The sequence below is a fragment of the Natator depressus genome, chromosome 3 (genome assembly GCF_965152275.1).
Source record: "Natator depressus isolate rNatDep1 chromosome 3, rNatDep2.hap1, whole genome shotgun sequence".
In the NCBI taxonomy this organism is placed as follows: domain Eukaryota; kingdom Metazoa; phylum Chordata; order Testudines; family Cheloniidae; genus Natator; species Natator depressus.
In genome coordinates, this window is record NC_134236.1 from 128,870,891 (window position 1) to 128,891,868 (window position 20,978).

The following is a 20,978-nucleotide window of genomic DNA, read 5'->3' on the forward strand; positions in this document are numbered from 1 at the left end:
CAAGCATCCCAGTGATTAGTGCACCCAGCTTCCAGCCCCTTGCCCCTCTGGCGGAACAGCAAAAGTGCTTGTTCTTAATCCTAAACCAGGAATCTTCAGCCCTCCACCCATATCTGGGACTCAGCCTTTAGGTTGGTGTGGTAGGGGGGATCCGGACTCGCCCACTCCACCAGGTCAAAGCCCACGGCCCTGTGGGAAGCAACAACAGCAGGGTACTTCCTGCAGTGAGCCTAAGTCTGCTGCCCTGGGCTACTTCCTACCTATATGGCCCTTCAGTCTGGGGTGTGGCCCCTATAGTCCTAACAGTCAATCATTTAACAAAAAGAGTCCAAAAGAGTCGAGCACTACTGGACTTGCTGGTTCTCAAGGGAGGGGGTAGACAAGGCCCTGACTGTGGGCCTTACACGCTCTGTGGTCCTCTCTCAAGTTCAACCTTCTCTCTGGTTGCCTGGAGAAGGAAACCTCTCTCCTGCAGCCTGTCCATCACCCTTTGCCTGACTTCTGCGTCCCTTTTAACCTGCTCTTCCAGTTGCAGCACCTTCAGGGGCCCATAGGGGAAGGGCTACCTGGGCCCTGTAATTACCCTTTAGCCCCTTCAGGCCCAGTGTGAGGTTTGTATACCCCACCACATCGTCCCACCAGGTATTTTCTAGGATACCCACTTAACTTCATTTGCCCCAACAGTTTTTTCTTCTCTGAAACATTGTTTAAAATAGTCCTTTGAAGCTCATAACACTTCCCAGGGTTTACATTTGCTACGTCTGCCCCTAGATCTTTTGCTAAAAGTGTAAGGACAAACCATACAAATTATGCCTTGATCTCTAGTCCCTCTTGAAGGATATACTGGACAGCCTGATATACTTTGCTTGAATGATGTTCTACAAAAGTCATAAGTTGCCAATGGTTATGAACACAGACATAGCGGGATTCACTATCCTGACAGTGTTAGACAGCACAGACATGGCACTCTTTGCAGAGAACTATGGAGCTAACTGAAAGTAAGACATCAGTCTACTTTAGAGAATGCACATCATCCTGCTCCCACTAAAGTCAAAGGGAAATTACATACATAACAGCCCCCTGAGCAGATGTCTTATATCTCCATTATTAATGCTACTGACTATTAGAAACTCTATTGACTACAAGTCTGAGCAATATATAATTATACAAAAAGAACAGGAGTACTTGTGGCACCTTAGAGACTAACAAATTTATTAGAGCATTAGCTTTCTTGGGCTACAGCCTACTTCATCGGATGCATAGAATAGAACATATAGTAAGAAGATATATATATATATACACATACTGATAAGTTGGAAGTTGCTGTACAAACTGTGAGAGGCTAATTAGTTAAGATGCGCTATTATCAGCAGGAGAAAAAAACTTTTGCAGTGATAATCAAGATGGCCCATTTAGACAGTTGACAAGAAAGTGTGAAGATACTTAACTTAGGGAAATAGTTTCAATATGTGTAATGACCCATCCACTCCCAGTCTCTATTCAAACCCAAGTTAATGGTATCTAGTTTACATATTAATTCAAGCTCAGCAGTTTCTTGTTGGAGTCTGTTTTTGAAGCTTTTCTGTTGCAAAATTACCACCCTTAAATCTTTTACTGAGTGGCCAGAGAGGCTGAAGTGTTCTCCTGCCGGTTTTTGAATGTTATGATTCCTGATGTCAGATTTGTGTCCATTTATTCTTTTGTGTAGAGACTGTCCGGTTTGGCCAATGTACATGGCAGAGGGGCATTGCTGGCACATGATGGCATATATCACATTGGTAGATGTGCAGGTGAACGAGCCCCTGATGGAGTGGCTAATGTGATTAGGTCCTATGATGGTGTCACTTGAATAAATATGTGGACAGAGTTGGCATCAGGCTTTGTTGCAAGGATAGGTTCCTGAGTTAGTGTTTTTGTTGTGTGGTGTGTGGTTGCTGGAGAGTATTTGCTTCAGGCTGGGGGGCTGTCTCTAAGCAAGGACTGGTCTGTCTCCCAAGATCTGTGAGAGTGAGGGATCATTTTTCAGGATACGTTGTAAATCTGTGATGATGCGCTGGAGAGGTTTTAGTTGGGGGCTGAAGGTGACAGCTAGTGGCGTTCTGTTATTTTCTTTGTTCTGCCTGTCCTGTAGTAGGTGACTTCTGGGTACCCTTCTGGCTCTGTCAATCTATTTTTTCACTTCAGCAGGTGGGTATTGTAGTTTTAAGAATGCTTGATAGAGATCTTGTAGGTGTTTGTCTCTGTCTGAGGGATTGGAGCAAATGTGGTTGTATCTTAGAGCTTAGCTGTAGACAATGGATCGTGTGAGGTGTCCTGGATAGAAGCTGGAGGCATGTAAATAAGTAAGTATAGCGGTCAGTAGGTTTCTGGTATAGGGTGGTGTTTATGTGACCATCGCTTATTAGCATAGTAGTGTCCAGGAAATGGACCGTTTGTGTGGATTGGTCCAGGCTGAGGTTGATGGTGGGATGGAAATTGTTGAAATCATGGTGGAATTCCTCAAGGGCTTCTTTTCCATGGGTCCAGATATGAAGATGTCATCAATGTAGCGCGAGTAGGGGTGTTAGGGGACAAGAGCTAAGGAAGCGTTGTTCTAAGTCAGCCATAAAAATGTTAGCATACTGTGGGGCCATGCGGGTACCCATAGCAGTGCCGCTGACTTGAAGGTATATATTGTCCCCAAATGTGAAATAGTTGTGAGTGAGGACAAAGTCACAAAGGTCAGCCACCAGGTTTGCCGTGACATTATCGGGGATACTGTTCCTGATAGCACATGTTGTCAAAAGACAACTCATTCAAGAGGAGGAACGGAAAACTGATTATAAATACATACACATTTAAAGAAGACAAAACTGAAAATTATCAGAAAAATTCCTTGGAAAAAGAACAAACTAACTAACTTGAATCACATGTGCAAACTGAAAAGGTGTGGTGCACTGAAAACTCTGTTAAATTGTAGACCGTCACTTCAAATTTCAAGGTCGGGTCCTCATCCTACTTGTAGACGGGAGCACTCTGTAGGAAAATGTGCAAAACTGGACCCAAAACCGGTCAATTTTACAAACAGACAGCTAGAGTAAGTGAGGTGAGTTGTGCCCCTTTGTTTTAGGAACCAGCCTGCTTTGTGTCTCTCTGTTCTTGGGATCTTGCAGGTTATCATTCTAAGAAATAAAACAGTGTTATGTTGCTATCTGCCAGCAACAGTATTTCATGTTTTTTATCTAACTCCATGACACATAATCAAAGGTTCCACATTCCCCAAAGAAAGTTCTCAAAAGTTTAATTTTTTTAAAAACACCACTTATATAGGTACATTTTGAGGAAGGAAAGTAGCACTAAATAAAGCATAGAATTGAAAATATAATGCAACTTACAAGTTGACAAAGAAAATAATACATTGACTAGATATAGCACTAGTTAGCTATACGAGGTAATATTATGAAGAATCTGTATGTTGATTGTTCACCTTAAGATTAGGTTACACTTACCAAGTTTTTTTTTATTGGTAGGTTTGCAGCTTTCTTTCTTGAAAGACTCAGTACACAATGGAGAATTTGGCAACAGAGAGCAACTAAAGATAAAAATCGAGAAAATTGCATTAGATACGAACTTCATATTAGAATAAGATATTATACGTTATATTTTTGACAAGAAGGGGTGAATATCAACAGAGGGAAAATTATTTTTTGTAGTGACCCAGCCACTCCCAATCTTTATTCAGGCCTAATTTGATGGTGTCAAATTTGCAAATTAATTCCAGTTCTGCAGTTTCTCGTTGAAGTTTATTTTTGAAGTTTTTTTGTTGAAGAATGACAACTTTTAAGTCTGTTATTGAGTGTCCAGGGAGATTGAAGTGCTACTGGTTTTTGAATGTTACAAATTCTTGATGTCTGATTTGTGTCCATTTATTCTTTTGCGTAGAGACTGTCCAGTTTGGCCAGTGTACAAGGCAGATGGGCATTGCTGGCACATGATGGCATATATCACATTGGTAGATGTGCAGGTGAACAAGCCCTTGATGGTGTGGCTGATGTGGTTGGGTCCTACGATGGTGTCCCTTGAATAGATCTGCGTGTTATGCTATACTAAGCACATGGGATCTTTTATGAGAGAGAAGGTAAATACGCCATATTTATTGAAAATACAACATTTAGCATATGCTTTTCAGTCACACACACATACACATCATGCACACAGTCCTGCCAGTTGATGTTTTTATAGTTACCAGTCTGGATCAATCTAGTGGCCAGCCAGATTGGTCACAGAGGGGAGTCGGGCTTTGTCGGTCGCGATCTGATGCTCCGGGAGCAGTGGCAAGACAAACCCAAAATCCCATGGCAAAGCACCCTATTCTTACAGTTCCTTTTCTCTGTTGAAGTCTATGGATTTTGCTGTGTGCTCTGTTGATATTCACCCCTTCTTGTCAGCTGTTGGGAATGGGCTACATCCATCCTAACTGAATTGGCCTCGTTAGCGCTGACAGCCCCAGCCCCTTGGTAAGGCAACTCCCATCTTTTCATGTGCTGTATATTTATACCTGCTTACTGTAATTTCCACTCCATGCATCTGATGAAGTGGGTTATATCCCACGAAAGCTTAGGCCCAAATAAATTTGTTAGTCTCTAAGGTGCCACAAGGACTCCTCATTGTTTTTACTGATACAGACTAACATGGCTACCCCTCTGAATCCAGAGCAAAAGTGATCTGAGGAGAAGGGGGAAGGAACTGAGACCAACCCTTCAAAATACAGGCTAGTTAGCTCACTAGGTACGTAGGTAAGTAGGAAAGGTAATTAGTTTGTAGTTTTGAACAGAAAGACACACTAACGCTCTGTCTCAGGACGAAGCAGTAGAGAAGGAACTGAGGGTGGTTTGACTGCACAGCCCTATATAGTCTCAGTGCGGGGCAGGAGGATGTGTAGGGTGCACTCATGGGCCAAATGGGCACTATTACCAAAAATCTCAGATCAAAAGTGCATGGAATATAAACACGCCTGAAGTGGAGCACCTATGGGGACACTACTAGAACCATCAAATATTTGAAACCATCCCATACCTTGCAATAACTGAAAGCCTCTTCTCCTTTCCACATAAGAGAAAATCACTCTGCTGAGATCTCATCAAAGCAGCAAGGTTAATCTCCAGCAAAGCAATCGTATTTTCAAACATTGAGGTAAGCAAGCAGAAAACCTGCAGTGACAAGACCATGACGTAACATTCCCCTCCTCACTTCAAATTAAGCTATAACTCTAGATAAACATTATTGATGATAGCAGAAAGTGAGGGATTATTCAATGCCATTCATGAAAACTGTTAATAAACCAGTAACTGATTTTATTTGGGTGGATCTAATCCATCTAACAAACGGTTAAGCAGTACTCAAGAGAGCAGCATTGTCTTCCTAAACATATGTTCAAACTAGTTAAGGAACTTAATTGCTTCCCAAACAGGCCTGCATACCCAGGGTGAAGTGTGAACTCTAACCCCCTCTACAATCCTGATACCACAAAAGTAGCATGAAAAGGAAGTGTATCTAGGAGGAAGTTCCACGGGTCTTCAAGGAAGTGAATTTATATTAAGATCCTGGGCTGCAGATATGAGTGAGCAGAAGTCATTTTTAAAACAAAAATGCTCCTGTTTTTAAGTAGGAATAAGGCCCTTGGCTCAGCTCACAGTCCTGTGGGCAACAAGCACTGAAGCAAATAGGCCATACCAGCAGGAAAACTCACATGCCCTAAGCAACAGGCCATGCTTTCTTGACGATGCGGTGCACAAGCTGCCACACTATCAAATAACTTTAAGAGCTCATTCAAAAGGATTGGGAGGGAAAGAGAGAGGAAGTCTTCTCATGTCTTCTTCCACCAGAGCACCTGCACCTGCCTCATTTGTTGTTCATGACAAAACTATCTGAAGTTCAAATCAAAAACTAGAAAAATCTATTTAGGTTTTTGTTACTAATAATAGTATATATGTGGTGGGGATTTTAAAGTTACTCATTGACTATACAGTAGAATCATCAGCCACCTTCAGTAAAAGTACTATACAATTCACAGCAAGTAAAACAAAATGTATTTAGCATGCTTTCAATATTTTGATAAGAAAACTTTAGAAAATAAAGCAGAGAAGTTTAAAAATAATTGAACAGTATTTGCACTGTTTACCTGAAAGTTACTGAATACTTAATAACTTGTTTAACAAACATAGTAATTGTGTACTTACCTTCCCATTAACTGCCTTCCTCATTAATGCGCATGATCCAGCAAACTGAATACTGAGGCCACTGTAATCTTTACCAGAAAAATTGTAAAATGGTATTGTCCCTTTTTTAACAGGAAATATAATTAAATCAGAGAAAATATTGGGTGCAAATCATTTCTATACTAATTTTACACCAGTGTAACTCCATCGTCTTCAGTAAAGATATTCCCAATTTACATCAGTAAAAGTGCAACGTGAACAAAGCCCTTATGTCTAATAATCATAAATAAATGATAAAATTAGATGCAGATTCATTACATAACAGTATGCTAGTGCAACTGATCAGCACAACTAGGAAAAGGGACAGCATGCGAATTATAATCATGTATTGATCAGGAGCCCTGGCTTTCAGCCCTATGCAACCATTTTTGCATACCAATCCTTATAGCATTCACATCAGATCAGAGGAAAAAAATAAATACTTATGAATCGTATCAAACTGTAATTAAATATTTTATGATCATACCTTTATAATGTAAAACAGCTTCTAATTCAAAGTTTGCCAAGTTAATTATGAACAAACCAGCAGAGCTTCCTATCCACAAACATCTGGCATTTACAGCAGGAAAACTAATTGTAAAAGGAAGAAAAAAAGAGTTATCTGTAGGTTTTCCTTTTTATCACTTAAGATACACACAAACTGCTTTGTTCAAGCATTCTATTCCCCATTCCAGGCCACCCCACCACCACACAAACAAAGAAAAATTGCATCCCAGAAAAATGAAACTGGGCATTACAATGTTAAATGGAGATATTTTTGAAAATACAAGTAAATTAGAAAAGCTGACAGGCCTTGAGAAGTAAGAACAGAAATATCTATGATTTTCTGTAACGGCTCAAAATGTTTAGGTTCTGAAAGAGAAGCCAAACTAATCATATTACAGTACAAGCAAACAGAAAAGATGGATGGGAAAAAGCAGATGATGCTTTTAATATGGACTTTTTACTTCTATGTATTTGTTTCTTTTATGGTAGTGAATCAACATTTACTATAATTCCTGAAATATAACAAAAAGAAAAGGAGTACTTGTGGCACCTTAGAGACTAACAAATTGTTAATTTTTTTGTATTTCTAAGATTTTCCCCTAATATATTTTCATTTTTAAGTCTTCCTCCTACTCCGATTACTAAGACTGGGCTGTTTCTCATCTGGTGGAGTGACATCCTAAGAGTAGAACTGGTCAGAAATTTTCCATTGGAAAATGCTGATTTGATTAAATTGAAATGTTCCACAGGAACATGCCAGTTCCATCAACATTTTCAGTGGAAGCCAGATAGGCTGGCCAGCTGGCATACCTGATCTCCCTCCCGCCTGCCCACTTGAGTAGGCAGGCTGGCAGAAAATTAGGATCCCCAGCTAGCCTGCTCCCCAGTTGCCCACCTAGTGGGCATGCTGCCCGGCTCCCCAGCTGCCCACCTGGCAGGCAGGCTGCCCCAGAATTCTAGCTGGCTGGCTTCTGGGTGGGCTCCCTGTTTTTCTATATTATACCAACTATTAAACAAAATACCAGTTAGACCAATTACAAGTGACCAGTTAGAATACCGGCTGTACAAACCAAGTACCAATTAAAAACAATTTGAATATCAATTACTAATTCTAATACCAACCAGCCATTACAGTACTAATTACCAGTTAGAAATTTATATAAAAATATATAATATAATCATAAAAATATTTATATTATGACATGGCAAAATACTCAAACATTTTGACTTTTATATTATATTATAAACATATGTAACTAAACTCTAATTGACAGTCAAAACCAAATGATTTTGATAGTATTGAAACAAAATGTAGATAATTGAAATGACATTTTGTTTTGAGATTTATTTGAAACCAAATTAGGGGATTTCATTCTGCAGGAAGTTTCAAAATGTCTTTTTTTTTTTCTGTTCAGATTCTTAATATATATATAGAGAGAGACATTTTGGAATTCCTCACACCACGGGAATTTCAGTTTCCAAACAGGTTTACCTAACAGAGATTTGTGAATGCTACTGTCAAACTAATAAGAGGTTAATAAAACAGCAGGCAACCATCAGTTTCTCTTTCACAAAGTTCTCCAGTACACAACCTATATGATCTCCACTGATCCTGTGACCAACAGTCCTGGCATTACTCCCTAATTCAGATATCTAGTATCCTGTCATGATTTTGTTCTTACCAAGCAACTAAGGTGCTCTGCCAAATTTCCTGAATTCTTTTGTTTAATATTTAGGATATTTTCTATGTACACATATATAACGTTCATTTACAAATAATTCTTAAGTATTAATATAGCTGCATACACTTTAGTGAACCACAGTAAATGCAAGACCAGTTAAGGAGTACAGAAAGTTGTCATATTTGCATCGTGTCAGCCAATAAAATAGGGGCGAGAACTATACCCTGTGAGAAAAATATTTTCATGCTGAGCGCACCAAACTGGGTTTAAAATGGAATTTAAAATAAAAAATAGAATTTCACCACTTGACAGTGCTAAACCAAAATAACACAGTAAGCTTTTTTTTTAATTATTGCATTTTGCAATAATTGAGAGGAAAAATGTAAAATCTCTATATAAAAAGAATATATGGAAACACTATGCATATTCATATAACACCTTAATTTTACCCACCTATAATGTGAACCCAGCAAAGATAATTTAACCTAAGATATCTTTGGACATAATCAGGGTATGAGAAGAGGAGAACTGGCATGAATAAGGAAAATGCCACCCTAACAAAGCCAGAACAAACCTAGAAAGTCCACATTTGTGTTAAGGAAATTTTATAAAATGAAATCCACTATTCAAACACACAAGGCAAGGGACCAGCCTGATCTGTTGCAATTTCAGCCACTACTCTTATGGAAAGAGCTATAATTGAACTATGAGACAATCCCGAAGAGTGAGAAATGTGCTTAGGAAAAATATAAAAACTTGTTTTTGACAAAGACTAACAATGTTTTGATGTCAAAATAAACAAACACCTGGATCAACATTTTTTAAAATTTTTATTCCAAATAAAAATCAATAGACCTTTTAGGCACTGCTTATGAAATAAGGGCTCAAGAGTTGAAGTGAGGACATGGAAAAGCACAAGACTAAAGTTTGTTATGCAAATTGTCACCACAGATGTACAATTTCTCTTTTTTAAAAACAATCAAACCCTGTCTTAAGTATTAGAGCAGGAAAATATAATTTTATTTGTGGTTTTTGAATCTTCGGTCATGTCCTAGCTAAAAAATATGCTTTTATTGCTCAGTCCTTAGCATGTGTGGACTTCTACCTTAACAAATTATTTTAAATTAGCAGCTATGTTATTCAGTTATGAAAAGTGAACACTGTACATATGGGACTTGATTCTGATCTCATACCAGTTTCACACTGGTGAAACTCCATTACTTCAGTGGACAGATTCTTGATTTACAAAGATTTTGAGAGGAGAATTAGGCCCTCAATCTTTATAACAAGTTTTTTAATACCGTGATGTTCAACATGATAGATTACTTTAATCAGCAATTTTCATATTACAGAGGGGTTACAGTGTTAGTTTATTACAGAGTTTATTACAGAGTTAGACATTTTACATGTTCAAAACAATATACATGCCCAGAACAATGTCACCTTAATATCAATCAATAAAAGACAAGGCAGGGGTCTCCCAGGCCTGGTCTACAAACAGTCTTTGTAGCAACCTAGCTATTTCATTAAGAGTGTAATTTTTTTTTTAACCTGAAACAGTTATATCGGTACAACCCGTCTAATTGACACAGTTATAACAGTATAAAGGTGTCTTATATTGCTTTATTACCCTTCCCACATAGGAATATGTGATACCAGTACATATGCTTTTACATGGGTATAACTGTGACCTTGTCTACACTTGTGGTGGTGTGTGTATACGCCACAGTGAAATGCAGGCTGCATCCTCACTCACTGTAGTGTGTAGCTATCTGTGGCAGTGAAAGGCTCCAACACGGGGGAGGCAATAAGGAAAGGCTCCGGCAGCAAGGAGGTGCCAGAGCCTTTCCCCACCACCATGAAAGACTCTAGCAGTGGGAAAAGGCTCCAGCATAGGAAAGGCACGTAATAGTACAGTGCTAGACCTGCGAGGCACTGCTTGGGCATGTAGAGAGTCATGTAGAATACATACCCTTGGGTGCAGATGTGTAGGGCACTCTATTCACCTAAGCCATGCCTCACCATCTACACTGCTGTTTATACCTGTTCTAACTGGTCATGCCGTATCTGTATTCTGCATGTGCTGCAAGTGTAGACCTACTCACTGCGTCCACACTAGGGAAGTTATACCATTTCAACTATACCAGTATACTGGAAAGCAATACAACAACTAAACAAACCTCCACTGTGCAATATTAGCTCTTCTAGGGAAATCTGGTAGAGCGCCCTATATTTAGATTGCATAACATTATGTTAAAAAAAAAAATCTTGAGGGTATTTTTTTTTGTTTTTTGTTTTTTAAGCTGTAATACCTCCATTGTTCACAACAGATCTTTGAAGTTTGGCAGGGGCAAAGCCCTGTGAATAGAGATATGCTTTTCCCATGACATTTTTAAATCAGCAGGACTGAACAACTTGCACCCAAGAATATTAAAAGAATTAGCCAAAAGAGCTCTCTGAATCATTAATGTCAATTTTAACATATCATTGGACACTGGATAAGTTCTAGAATACTGGAAAAAAGCTAACGTTATAGTAATATTTAAAATGGGATGACCCAGGGAATCATAAGTAAATTAGTCTGACATCAATCCAAGGCGAAATGGCAAGTCAACTATGGGACACTAAGAGTTGAATTAAAGGATGGTAGCCTAATTAATGCCAATCAACATGGTTTTATGGAAAATAGGACTTTCACGCCTGATATAGTTTTTGGATACTATCACAAGTTTGGTTGATAAAGCTTACAATGTTGTTCTAATATATTTAGACTTCTATAGGTATATAACTTCTTTTATAAAAAGAACCTCAAGATTTGTTAGAACTTAATACCCTCAGGGCAAATCTACACGACAAAATTAAGTCAACCTAAATTACGTCAACGTACAGCCACAGCAGTAATTAAATCACTTTCAATCAATTTCAGTGGGATGTCAGTGGAAAAGTTCTTTAAAAAAAGAAAGGTAATGAAATAAAAAGCTACACTTATAACATTAAGGATATGACTGTAACTGACAGAACAAATTAAGTTAGGCTGCCTCTTCATCTTTAATTTGACATTTCCTACATACTGCTGCATAGGTGAAACATAAGATTACAACAGATCTGACCCCTGAACATTTTTGGCATAAACAAGGAGAACCTGAGTAGCAAGCTTGACTATTACTTATTGTCTTGCTTTTTCCAGTTTGCCTCAGGCCCTTTAAGTGTGGTTGAACTCTAAATACTGTGTCCAGCAGGCACCCTCTTACTCCACAGATGTGCTCCCTGTCTATATTCAGAGTCTTTGCTGCTAACTTTAGAGATAAAATTTAGCAAATCCTTATTTTCACTGCTGGTAACCTGGCAGAGCAAATAAAACTATCAGAGAGGCAGCTGGATTCTATTCCTTTTTGTACATCAACAAAATAGTTTATAGAGTCCAACTGCAAGGCCAATGAGTTACATCCTTACAACCCCACTGAAAGCACAGAGATTACACAAGTGTTGCCATGGGCACAATTTGGCCTGGAGAACTTTTCTCACTGTCAGCAATGCATGAGAAGGAAAGAACCAAGCATGACTTTTAGATTCCAAGATGAGTTTGCAGTGCTGGTAGTTGTAAAAAGTTTGTTTCTTTTTAATCTGCAAACAGAGTACTGTTGATTTGGAAACAGAGAGATAATAAACATGGAATCTCACAATACCTCTTAAAAAAAAAGAATTACTTTTCAGAGTGGAAGCTAATTTTTTATTTTGTAAATTATTTTGTATATGCCACTTAAGTAAGAATAAATTACTAGGGCTTGCATCTCACTGAATGAACGAACTAATGTTACTATTGTATCACGAAATTAGAATAGCCTGCAGTGAAAGTAATTTGAAAGCCAAAATCAAATTGCTAGGCATGGTTTTCAGTCGTATAGTCAATGATAATTTATTGCACTTACAAGTTTTCTTCTTTGCCTAAACTTATTGATTGGTCACAGTGTTCAATTCTGAGGACTGGCAATGTTGTTTCCACTGTTTCTTCTGGTCTCATGTCATTGGTGCTGTACAGCTTAGAAAACTTCTGTATTTGATCTAAAGAACATAGACATTGACTATTATCAGACTAGTGAAATGGATCAAAAGTGACTGAAATGGAATAAAGAAATAAAAGGGTAACTCAGTGGTAGCGCAATGTACTAGCATGAAGAGGGATCACATTTAGAGGCCTTTGCTTCAGCAGATGGATTACCAGAGTCAGCACACTAGAAACACCTCATCCCTCTCTGAAACAATGCCACTCTATTTTGCTATTTTAGGATGACTGGTCTCAGAAACCTAGTCCTGTCATTATCAGATGGAAACAGTCACTATGACGCAGAGATACTGATGTGGGAGGAAAAGTAAATAGCAAAAATAAAGATTCTTAGAACTTTTAGAGGAATTAACAAATGTTTATTCCAGTTATACAAGTGATGAATAACTCAACAGGACCCAATTCTGCTCTCCTTTGAAGCCTCTGGCAAACCTCTCACTGACTTCAATGAGAACAGTATCTAATCCACAAAATACAGCGTTTGATATACACATACAAAGGGCAAGCTTTGTTCTCCTAGATACACGTGCTTAACTCCTATTGAATTCAGTGAGAGTTGTACATGAAAATCTGAGGGCAGAATTCAACTAATGGTGGTTATGAAGAGAATACATTCAGTAGCATACAATATGAATTAAAGCATAACATAGAAAAGTGTTCTAGAAACATCACAATACCTAATTGTTGTCTAGATTTTCCAGTTTTGCTGTAGAATTTATCTCGCTCTTTCTTTAAGCTTATATGTACCACACAACGGTACTGGTGTCCACTGAGCAAACTGAAGATCCAAAGCTGAAGGAGGACGACAGAATCAGTCACAGTATCAGGTTTTTGACACTGACGATAACACTCATGCACAGTGTGGAGTATCTGGTCTCAAGTTTATCAGCCTAATTAACATAAATACCATTTAACTCTCTCACTGGAGCATCTCATTGCTTAAACAGCACATTTTAGGAAATTTTAATTTCACAAGTGCAGAATTTATAACACAAAGAGTCAATCACATGTATTCATGTTTTAACAATAGCAAGGAAGATTTTCAAAGTTCAGGAGGCAGTTAGAAGCCTAATCGCCATTGACTTTCAATGGGAGTTAGGTATCTAACTCCTGTTTGTACCTTTGAAAATCTCCCCCATCATCTTTTTGAAATGATTATAAAATGTTACAGAAACCTTTGGAAACTTTGCATGTGATATCTCATTGGCTCATATATGTCCTTTATTGCTTACATTTTCTAGACACTACCACAGTTTAGCCTTTCATTTTCTCCACACTCCTCTGAACTGGTGCAGTGGGTGAATAAAGCGTTTTATGGCTACAGCAAGATGTTTAAAAAAAAAATCTTAAAGATTGACTAAACTACAGATTACCACAGATCTCAATTTGCAAGGATTCCCAGCAAGACTCGCCCATATACTTCTAGCTTAGACTGAAAGTCATACTGATTGGCCAATAAATAAAAAAATTAATTGATTTTCACACCTCATTTTAAAACAAACTTGCAACTTCTCAATCTGCATACACAGTATATTCTTTTACCGATATGTGATTTTAGACAGCTTTACCAATGTATTTAGAAAAGTTTTTCCATTTAGTTTTAAAGCTCAGTTCTATGCCATAAGTAATCAAAACAATTAAGGTTCAGAGCAGTGAATTATGCTAATTAAAGTTGTCTTTGTAACAATTCCAAACACAGAGATTGAGACACTTCCTGATACACAGGATGTTCCTAAATGTTTTGATATTTTGACAAAAATTAATATTTACAGCATTTGCTTGATTCTCACCTGCCCATCAGCACATCCTGTAATAATCTGTTTATTTTCTTCATCAATGAACAGACTTAGCAAAGGAAATGCTGTAAAAAAAAAAATATATATATATATATATATATATATATATATATATATATATATGCAGTTATTTTTATAGTACACATAAATCAGGTTTTATATTTTAAAATATGCTCTCAATTCAGTCAATGGGAAATAAGTACATGCTAATGTGCCTTCTCAAATTGTGGTAAAAGAAAACAAAACAGCTCTTTTCGTCATGTGTCTCCTAATTAGAATAAAAATGAGCATAAATAACATGGAAATGCCATGTATTGTGATTGTCCTAAAAAAATATTAACACAGCCTTTATGTAAAAGCTATTACAGTATGCACACAAAATGGGAAGGTTCCCTTGTGCCAAACATAACATCTGATGAATGACAAGAACAAGGTGCTCAGATATAATGGGGATTAGTATAACATAAAATACCTATATGTACTAAATGAGACGGCACTAATTCAAGCATGTCATTAATACCAACACAGATAAAATGTGCATATGCAATACCTTTAGTTAGGCAAGTTATATTTTATGCAAGTAGGCCAAAAATTTCTAACTTGGCACTAAATCCATATTTTCAGAGATGCTGCAGTTCCCACTGACTTCAAGTTTGCAAATCATGGCCCTAGTATTTACTGGCTAACTGTGCTATTTTGAGTATGTCAACCCACAAAGGTGGACACTTATTTTTTCTTAATGTGCAAGATGCTTTCCTTTCAAAGGCAGGCGATACAAAGAAAGAAAACCATACCTGTTAACACTGCTGATTGGTATATTAGCAATCCAGTACAATAGTCCCAAACCTTTGCAAAAAAAACATACATTAAAGTGTAAATATTTATTTAGATAATTATGAAAAATAAAAGAAGAAAAAATTATGTCTGAAGTAAAAAGTACAACATTGCAAACTGACAAACTACAAATCTACATCAAGGGATGAATCTAGAGAAACACAGATATTAAAAAAGGCAATGACTAGGCAGGATTCTGTTCAAAACGCTCCTTATGAGATGTATTTGTTCACTACACAGTTTAAGCCTTGTCTACACACACGTTTTACCAATTTAACTAAATCATTTTAGAAACTGATTAATTAAATTAGTGCTATCCTCTTGTGTGGATATATTTCAATGGGTTTAAGAATGCTTTATACATTTAACTTATGTCAGATCCTCATCAACTTAAGCTAAATCAACATAAACACATTCAAACTGATTTCAGAGTGACCACATAAGGAACTTGCACCAGTTTAACCAGTTTCTAAAACAATTTAGTTAAAATTAGTACAACTTTTGGGTACTGACAAAGCCTAAGCTAGCCATGCACAAATGCAAGTCACAAGCTTCCTTAAGAAATGACATAGCACATTATGGTTAAAATTTTACTGCAAAATGCAATTTTCAAAGTTTCCTAACTCAGCTAAATCAAAAAACAATTTTCACTAGTACACTCAGGGCATCTCTACACTGCAAAATTAAGTCAACTTAGCTAAGTCAAGTCAACATACAGCCACCACAGTAATGAAGTTGGTTGTGCATGTCCATGCTATGGTCCTTGTGTCAGTTGAGCTCGTCATCACTAGCAGTGCTTTTATTGATGCAGAGAGCTATCTTGGGTAGCTACCCCACTGTTCAACTCACCACCTGGTGTTTTGGAAAGAGTCTGCAAGCCTCATGGGAGAAAAACATTCCCACAGGGGTGACTGGGAACATGGCGTGAACGTCCCATGATGCAGTTTTCTCCCTCCCCTAATTTCTTCTACATCCCGTATTTCGTCCCTGTTTTCAAAAGCCTATCAAACCTGCGCATTCACCATCTCTACAGAAGCATGAATCCTGCACAGGTCTTTGCTATTACAAACACCAAGCGCCTGATTCTGCAGTATTTCCAGAGCTGCCAGAGTCACCATGCAGAATATGACAATTCTTTTCAAATAGCCCTGCTGGAAACCATGGAAAGAAACAATTCCTGGTTGCTGCTGGCAGTCACGGAGCAGCTGAACACAGTGAAGCACCAGTTCTTGTCCCAAGAAACAAGCACTGACTGGTGGGGTCGCATCGTTATGGCAAACACTGGCTCCAAAACTTTGGGATGCGCAAGGCCACTTTCCTGGAAGCGTGCAAGGAGCTCGCCCCAGCCCTCTGGTGCAGTGACACTAAAATGAGAGCTCCACTGACAGTGGAGAAGCGAGTGGTGACCGCTCTGTGGAAGCTTGTAATGCCAGACTGCTACTGATCAGGTATGGGGTCTGTGACACTGTTCACTAATTAAAATTCTTATTTAACTAAGATTACATCATGGAAAAACCTTGTGTGTCACATCCAAGACCTCTTGGTCGTGTTCAATCTGGTAACGATGTGTTCAGTCACTTGGGAATCATCCACACAATAGGTCATCTTAAAGACAATGTCTACAATGAATCCACCAATGAACCTCCTCTGGTAGTTTATCACCCAAATGGGGAAAATTCCACCGATGGCCTGTTGTTCTGAAAAGGGGTATCCGTACATTGACAGATACAATATGTTTGAGACGAACACACTGCTGTGTGGCCAGAAGGAAGGTACCAGCAGCATCTGTCGTTATCGTCACTGGTAGCCTACCAGGCTAACCAAGTAAGAGGCTCTTATCAGAAGGATGACATATAGTGAATAATACTTAATAGTGAAAATTCCAGTATTGTAATAACCAACTATCAAAAATATATTATTTTGGTCAAATGAAGTGCAGGGTCACAGGGTCAAAATTTTGTTACATGACAAAGGCACATATACTAATTGGGCAGGTGGCAATTCTCCTCTACCTGTGTCTAGTATGTTATGTAAAAAGCCAGGCTTTAAACAAAGGGGTAGACCCTAAATTTATGTGATAGGTTCATTAACAATGACCCTATCAAAGGGAGGACTGTAGCATATAGGGCTAGCTTGCCTTTATTATATTCAGAAATGATGCAAGGAACCAACATGCCTGTATCCTGAAAGACATTAGCTTCCTCAGTTAGCATAAGGCTTGAGGCCTGTGACCTTTGAACAGACAAATGGCCTAACCGAAAGCCCAAGTACTGGGGAGCTGAAATTGGAGTTTTAAGTGAATTTCTGACCACAGGAACATGAGTCCAACCACAAGAGTGTCATGGCAACGAACTGATGTTCATAACAGGTACATAGGTTATGTCCACGGATAACCAACCACAGGAGGGCCATGGCAATGAATTGACATATATGATAATATGTTGAGATTACTGATATACTACCCTATAGGAGGACACTCCAACAGTGGTAAGGTGAGGAAATACAATTAAAGAAGAAGGGGAAAATCCATACTGAATATGCATCAAATATAGTGGTGTCAACATAACATATTATAAAAGTTGCATCCCAGCCCAGGAGCAGTAGGAGAAAGATGTAGCCCTTGGGGAGGTGCCAGAATGATGGCCACTGGTGATGAGGGGGAAAGATGATGGTGATGAAGATGATGATGGCTAGCATTTCAGATTGTTCTGCAAGGGATGGTGAGAGTATATGGATGTGCAGATGTACATTCTGTAGTATCTCTATCTACCTTACTGAGTTGGGGTGTTTGTTACTGTGCTAAATGCATTAATAAATAATTTGTAAATATAGAAGAGTTCCTATAGTGTGAGTGTTGCAGCTGTACACATCAGGGTTCCCAACTATAAAATAATATAAACAATATTGGGCCTGATCTTGGGACAAGAACCTGTCATCCCTAAAGTGATAACTGGGAATTCTTTAGTAATCACTATAATCAATCCATAATTAAGGCTACAATTTAGTTATGGGTATTTTTAGTAAAAGTCATGGACGGGTCACGGGCTATAAACAAAAATTCACAGCCCATGATCTGTCCATGACTTGTACTATAAATACCCCTGACTAAATCTTAGCTGGGAGGGTCTGGGGGGGGCCAGCTGCTCGGGGGGCACCAGCTGACAGGGTCCACTGAGAAGCAGCTCCTCCAGCTGCCCCCGGGACCTGGCTGCAGAGGCTGGCTGCAGAGCCGCTCCAGCGACGGCCGGTGTGGCTGTCCCCAGGGGCGCCTGAGGACCTGTCCCCAGGGCCAGCTGCTTGGGCAGCCCTGGGATCAGCCACACTGGCCACTGCAGAAGTCATGGCGGTCACAGAAAGTCACGGAATCCGTGACTTCCGCGACCTCCATGACAGACACGAAGCCCTATACATAATCTATAGATCAGCCTACAGCGGCACCACACCAGAGTGACTGCTTGCCTCCGTTGCCTTTTGGTACACCTGCCACACCTCCTTGGCTTTCACGCGACACTGCTGCAGGTCCCTCTTGTAGCCCTTCTCCCCCGTGATCTGAGCGATCTGCTTGTAGATGTTCACATTTCTATGGCTGGATCAGAACTGTGCCTGTACAGCCTCTTCTCCCCATGGACCCAGGAGATCCACCACTTCCTGTGCAGTCCAGGCAGGAGCATGTAGCTGGCATGCTCAGCTGGGCAGTTGCTAGGTAGCAACACTGGGTCTACACTGCCACTGCGTCAACCTAACTTAAGCACTCACCTCTCACAGAAGAGGAGTTATTAAATCGATGTAGCAGGCAAGTGATGTCAGCAAGAGGAACATTGTAGCGTACTGACATTACTAGGTCGACATAAGGTGCCTTACATCAACCTAACTCTGTAGTGTGGAGCAGGCCTCAGTGACAGAATTTAAATTAGACAAATTTAAAACAACTGTCTCCAGCCATTTCAGAACTGTTCAAAAAGTTACAAGAATGTTTTAATAATGGAACAAAGTGTGTTTTCCTCTGTTCTCATACTTTGAAATGGACAAAGTTTTACAGGCTTTCAAAAAAATATTCTTTTCAGGTACAGAATTAGCCTGGGAAATTTCAATCCAAAACCTAAAAGCGAAAGGAAGTTATGACTAATTCTAAACAATGGCTTAGAATGGAAAAACTTGTTCAACCTTAATTATGGCTAATGTTCCAACTACAATATTTGAGTATTATTTTTATATAAGTACAGTCTCAAAACAATTCAAGACTTGCCACTACAGTATTTGTTAGACTTAATTAGGAGGGAGAAATTATATTTAAAAAATTCATAAACTTGTATTGAAGCCTTCTTGAGTAATTGCTCCATTTCAGACCTAAGTTTGTAACATAGACATGGCCTAAATCGACCGAAGTCCCATTGACGATCATAAACCACTGTAATTACATTGATTCTCTATGTTCACATAACGCTCCTTGCGTCAGCGGAGCACGTCTACAGGTGGTGCTCTAGTACCAACAGAGAGAGCAGTACACCATGGGTATCTATCCCACTGTGCAAATCGCCACCTTCTGCTGCTAAGAGCATAGGTGCTGACTCCATGGATGCTCCAGGGCTGGAGCAACCAAAGGAAAAAAAAATGGTGGGTGCTTTGCACCCACTGGCAGCCCCCCATCAGAACCTCCCCCTCCACCCAGAGCCTCCTTGCCCACCAGCGGGCCCCACCAATCAGCACCTCCCCCTCCCTCCCAGCGCCTGGAGGCGGGCTCACCATCCCATGATAAGAGGTTTTTTTCATTCCATCATTCCATGGGCTTCTGACTACGTTTCACACTGTTTTTCAACCGGCCCTTGTAAACTGTGCACCCGCCATCTCTGAAAGCACGGATACTGCACTACACTCCAGTCTTGTGATGTGTACTATGAATACAATGTGGCTGAACCTGCAGTATTTCATGAGCTGCAAATCTGAAAAAGAATCTGTGGCGCCTGCCCTGCTGTGTGCCACGGAAAGAAACCATTCAAGACTGATGTTGTCATTCACTAAGCAGCTTCATAGGGTGGACCATTACTACTGGGCTCAGGAAACAGGCACTGAGTGGTGGGATTGGATTGTGATGCAGATATGGGATGACGAGCAGTGGCCGCAGAACTTTCAGAGGGGCAAAGCCACCTTCCTGGAACTATGTGCAGGGCTCACCCCTGCACTGCAGTGCGAGGACACCAAAATGAGAGCTAAGTAACAACTACGGGCAATTTTTTCCGCAGATGTATTTTCTTGACAATATACTCCTTTCCACAAGATCTGGACTATCCCCACACATACACTTATTTTTTTCACCAAGATAAATTAAAGGACTAGATCTGAATGAAAAGCCGATTTCCATCCTGCAGGAAATTCCAATATTTTAACATTTGTTTTTGTCCAAATTTGGCATAAGAAGTCAAAACAATAATTTTCACTGAACAAAAAGTCACAAAAGAATTTTATTCAGAAATGTCAAAATGAAATGAAACATTTTGACATTCCTACATTGAAACATTTTATTTCAGTGTGTTTAACTGACTTGGAACAGGATGTTTTGAGTTAGTTTGACATTAAACTGCATCTTCCTCAGGTACCACAGTACCTCATGGGACTTGTCTCAGGCTCCAATTTTTCCCTTTGGGTTGGGCGCCACAGCCAGTCTACATTTCCCCATCACATAACTTGAGCAAAGGGTAGACCACAGTGCATCATGGAAGATGTAGTCTGGTCAAGGAACCTGCCCATAGGAGAGAATGGGGGTATGAAGCATCCAAACTAAAACTCCTAAACTAAAACTCCCATGAGGCACTGCAGCAGCATAGGCAGATGCAGTTTCATTTCAGAGTAGTCAACATCAAAC

General features: G+C 39.3%; 1 protein-coding gene across 1 annotated transcript in view; it reads right to left on the bottom strand.

The window, feature by feature from the left end:
- Nucleotides 1-20,978, bottom strand: part of WDR27 (WD repeat domain 27) — a 176,613-nt gene that overhangs the window by 130,964 nt on the left and 24,671 nt on the right. Inside the window, exons 6-13 of the mRNA XM_074948788.1 lie at nucleotides 15,079-15,130; nucleotides 14,279-14,349; nucleotides 13,166-13,280; nucleotides 12,355-12,487; nucleotides 6,724-6,827; nucleotides 6,219-6,286; nucleotides 5,056-5,189; nucleotides 3,489-3,571 (exon numbers count right to left, since the gene is read on the bottom strand). Coding sequence (XP_074804889.1) covers nucleotides 3,489-3,571; nucleotides 5,056-5,189; nucleotides 6,219-6,286; nucleotides 6,724-6,827; nucleotides 12,355-12,487; nucleotides 13,166-13,280; nucleotides 14,279-14,349; nucleotides 15,079-15,130 — 760 coding nt within the window. The remainder of the gene's footprint in view (nucleotides 1-3,488; nucleotides 3,572-5,055; nucleotides 5,190-6,218; nucleotides 6,287-6,723; nucleotides 6,828-12,354; nucleotides 12,488-13,165; nucleotides 13,281-14,278; nucleotides 14,350-15,078; nucleotides 15,131-20,978) is intronic.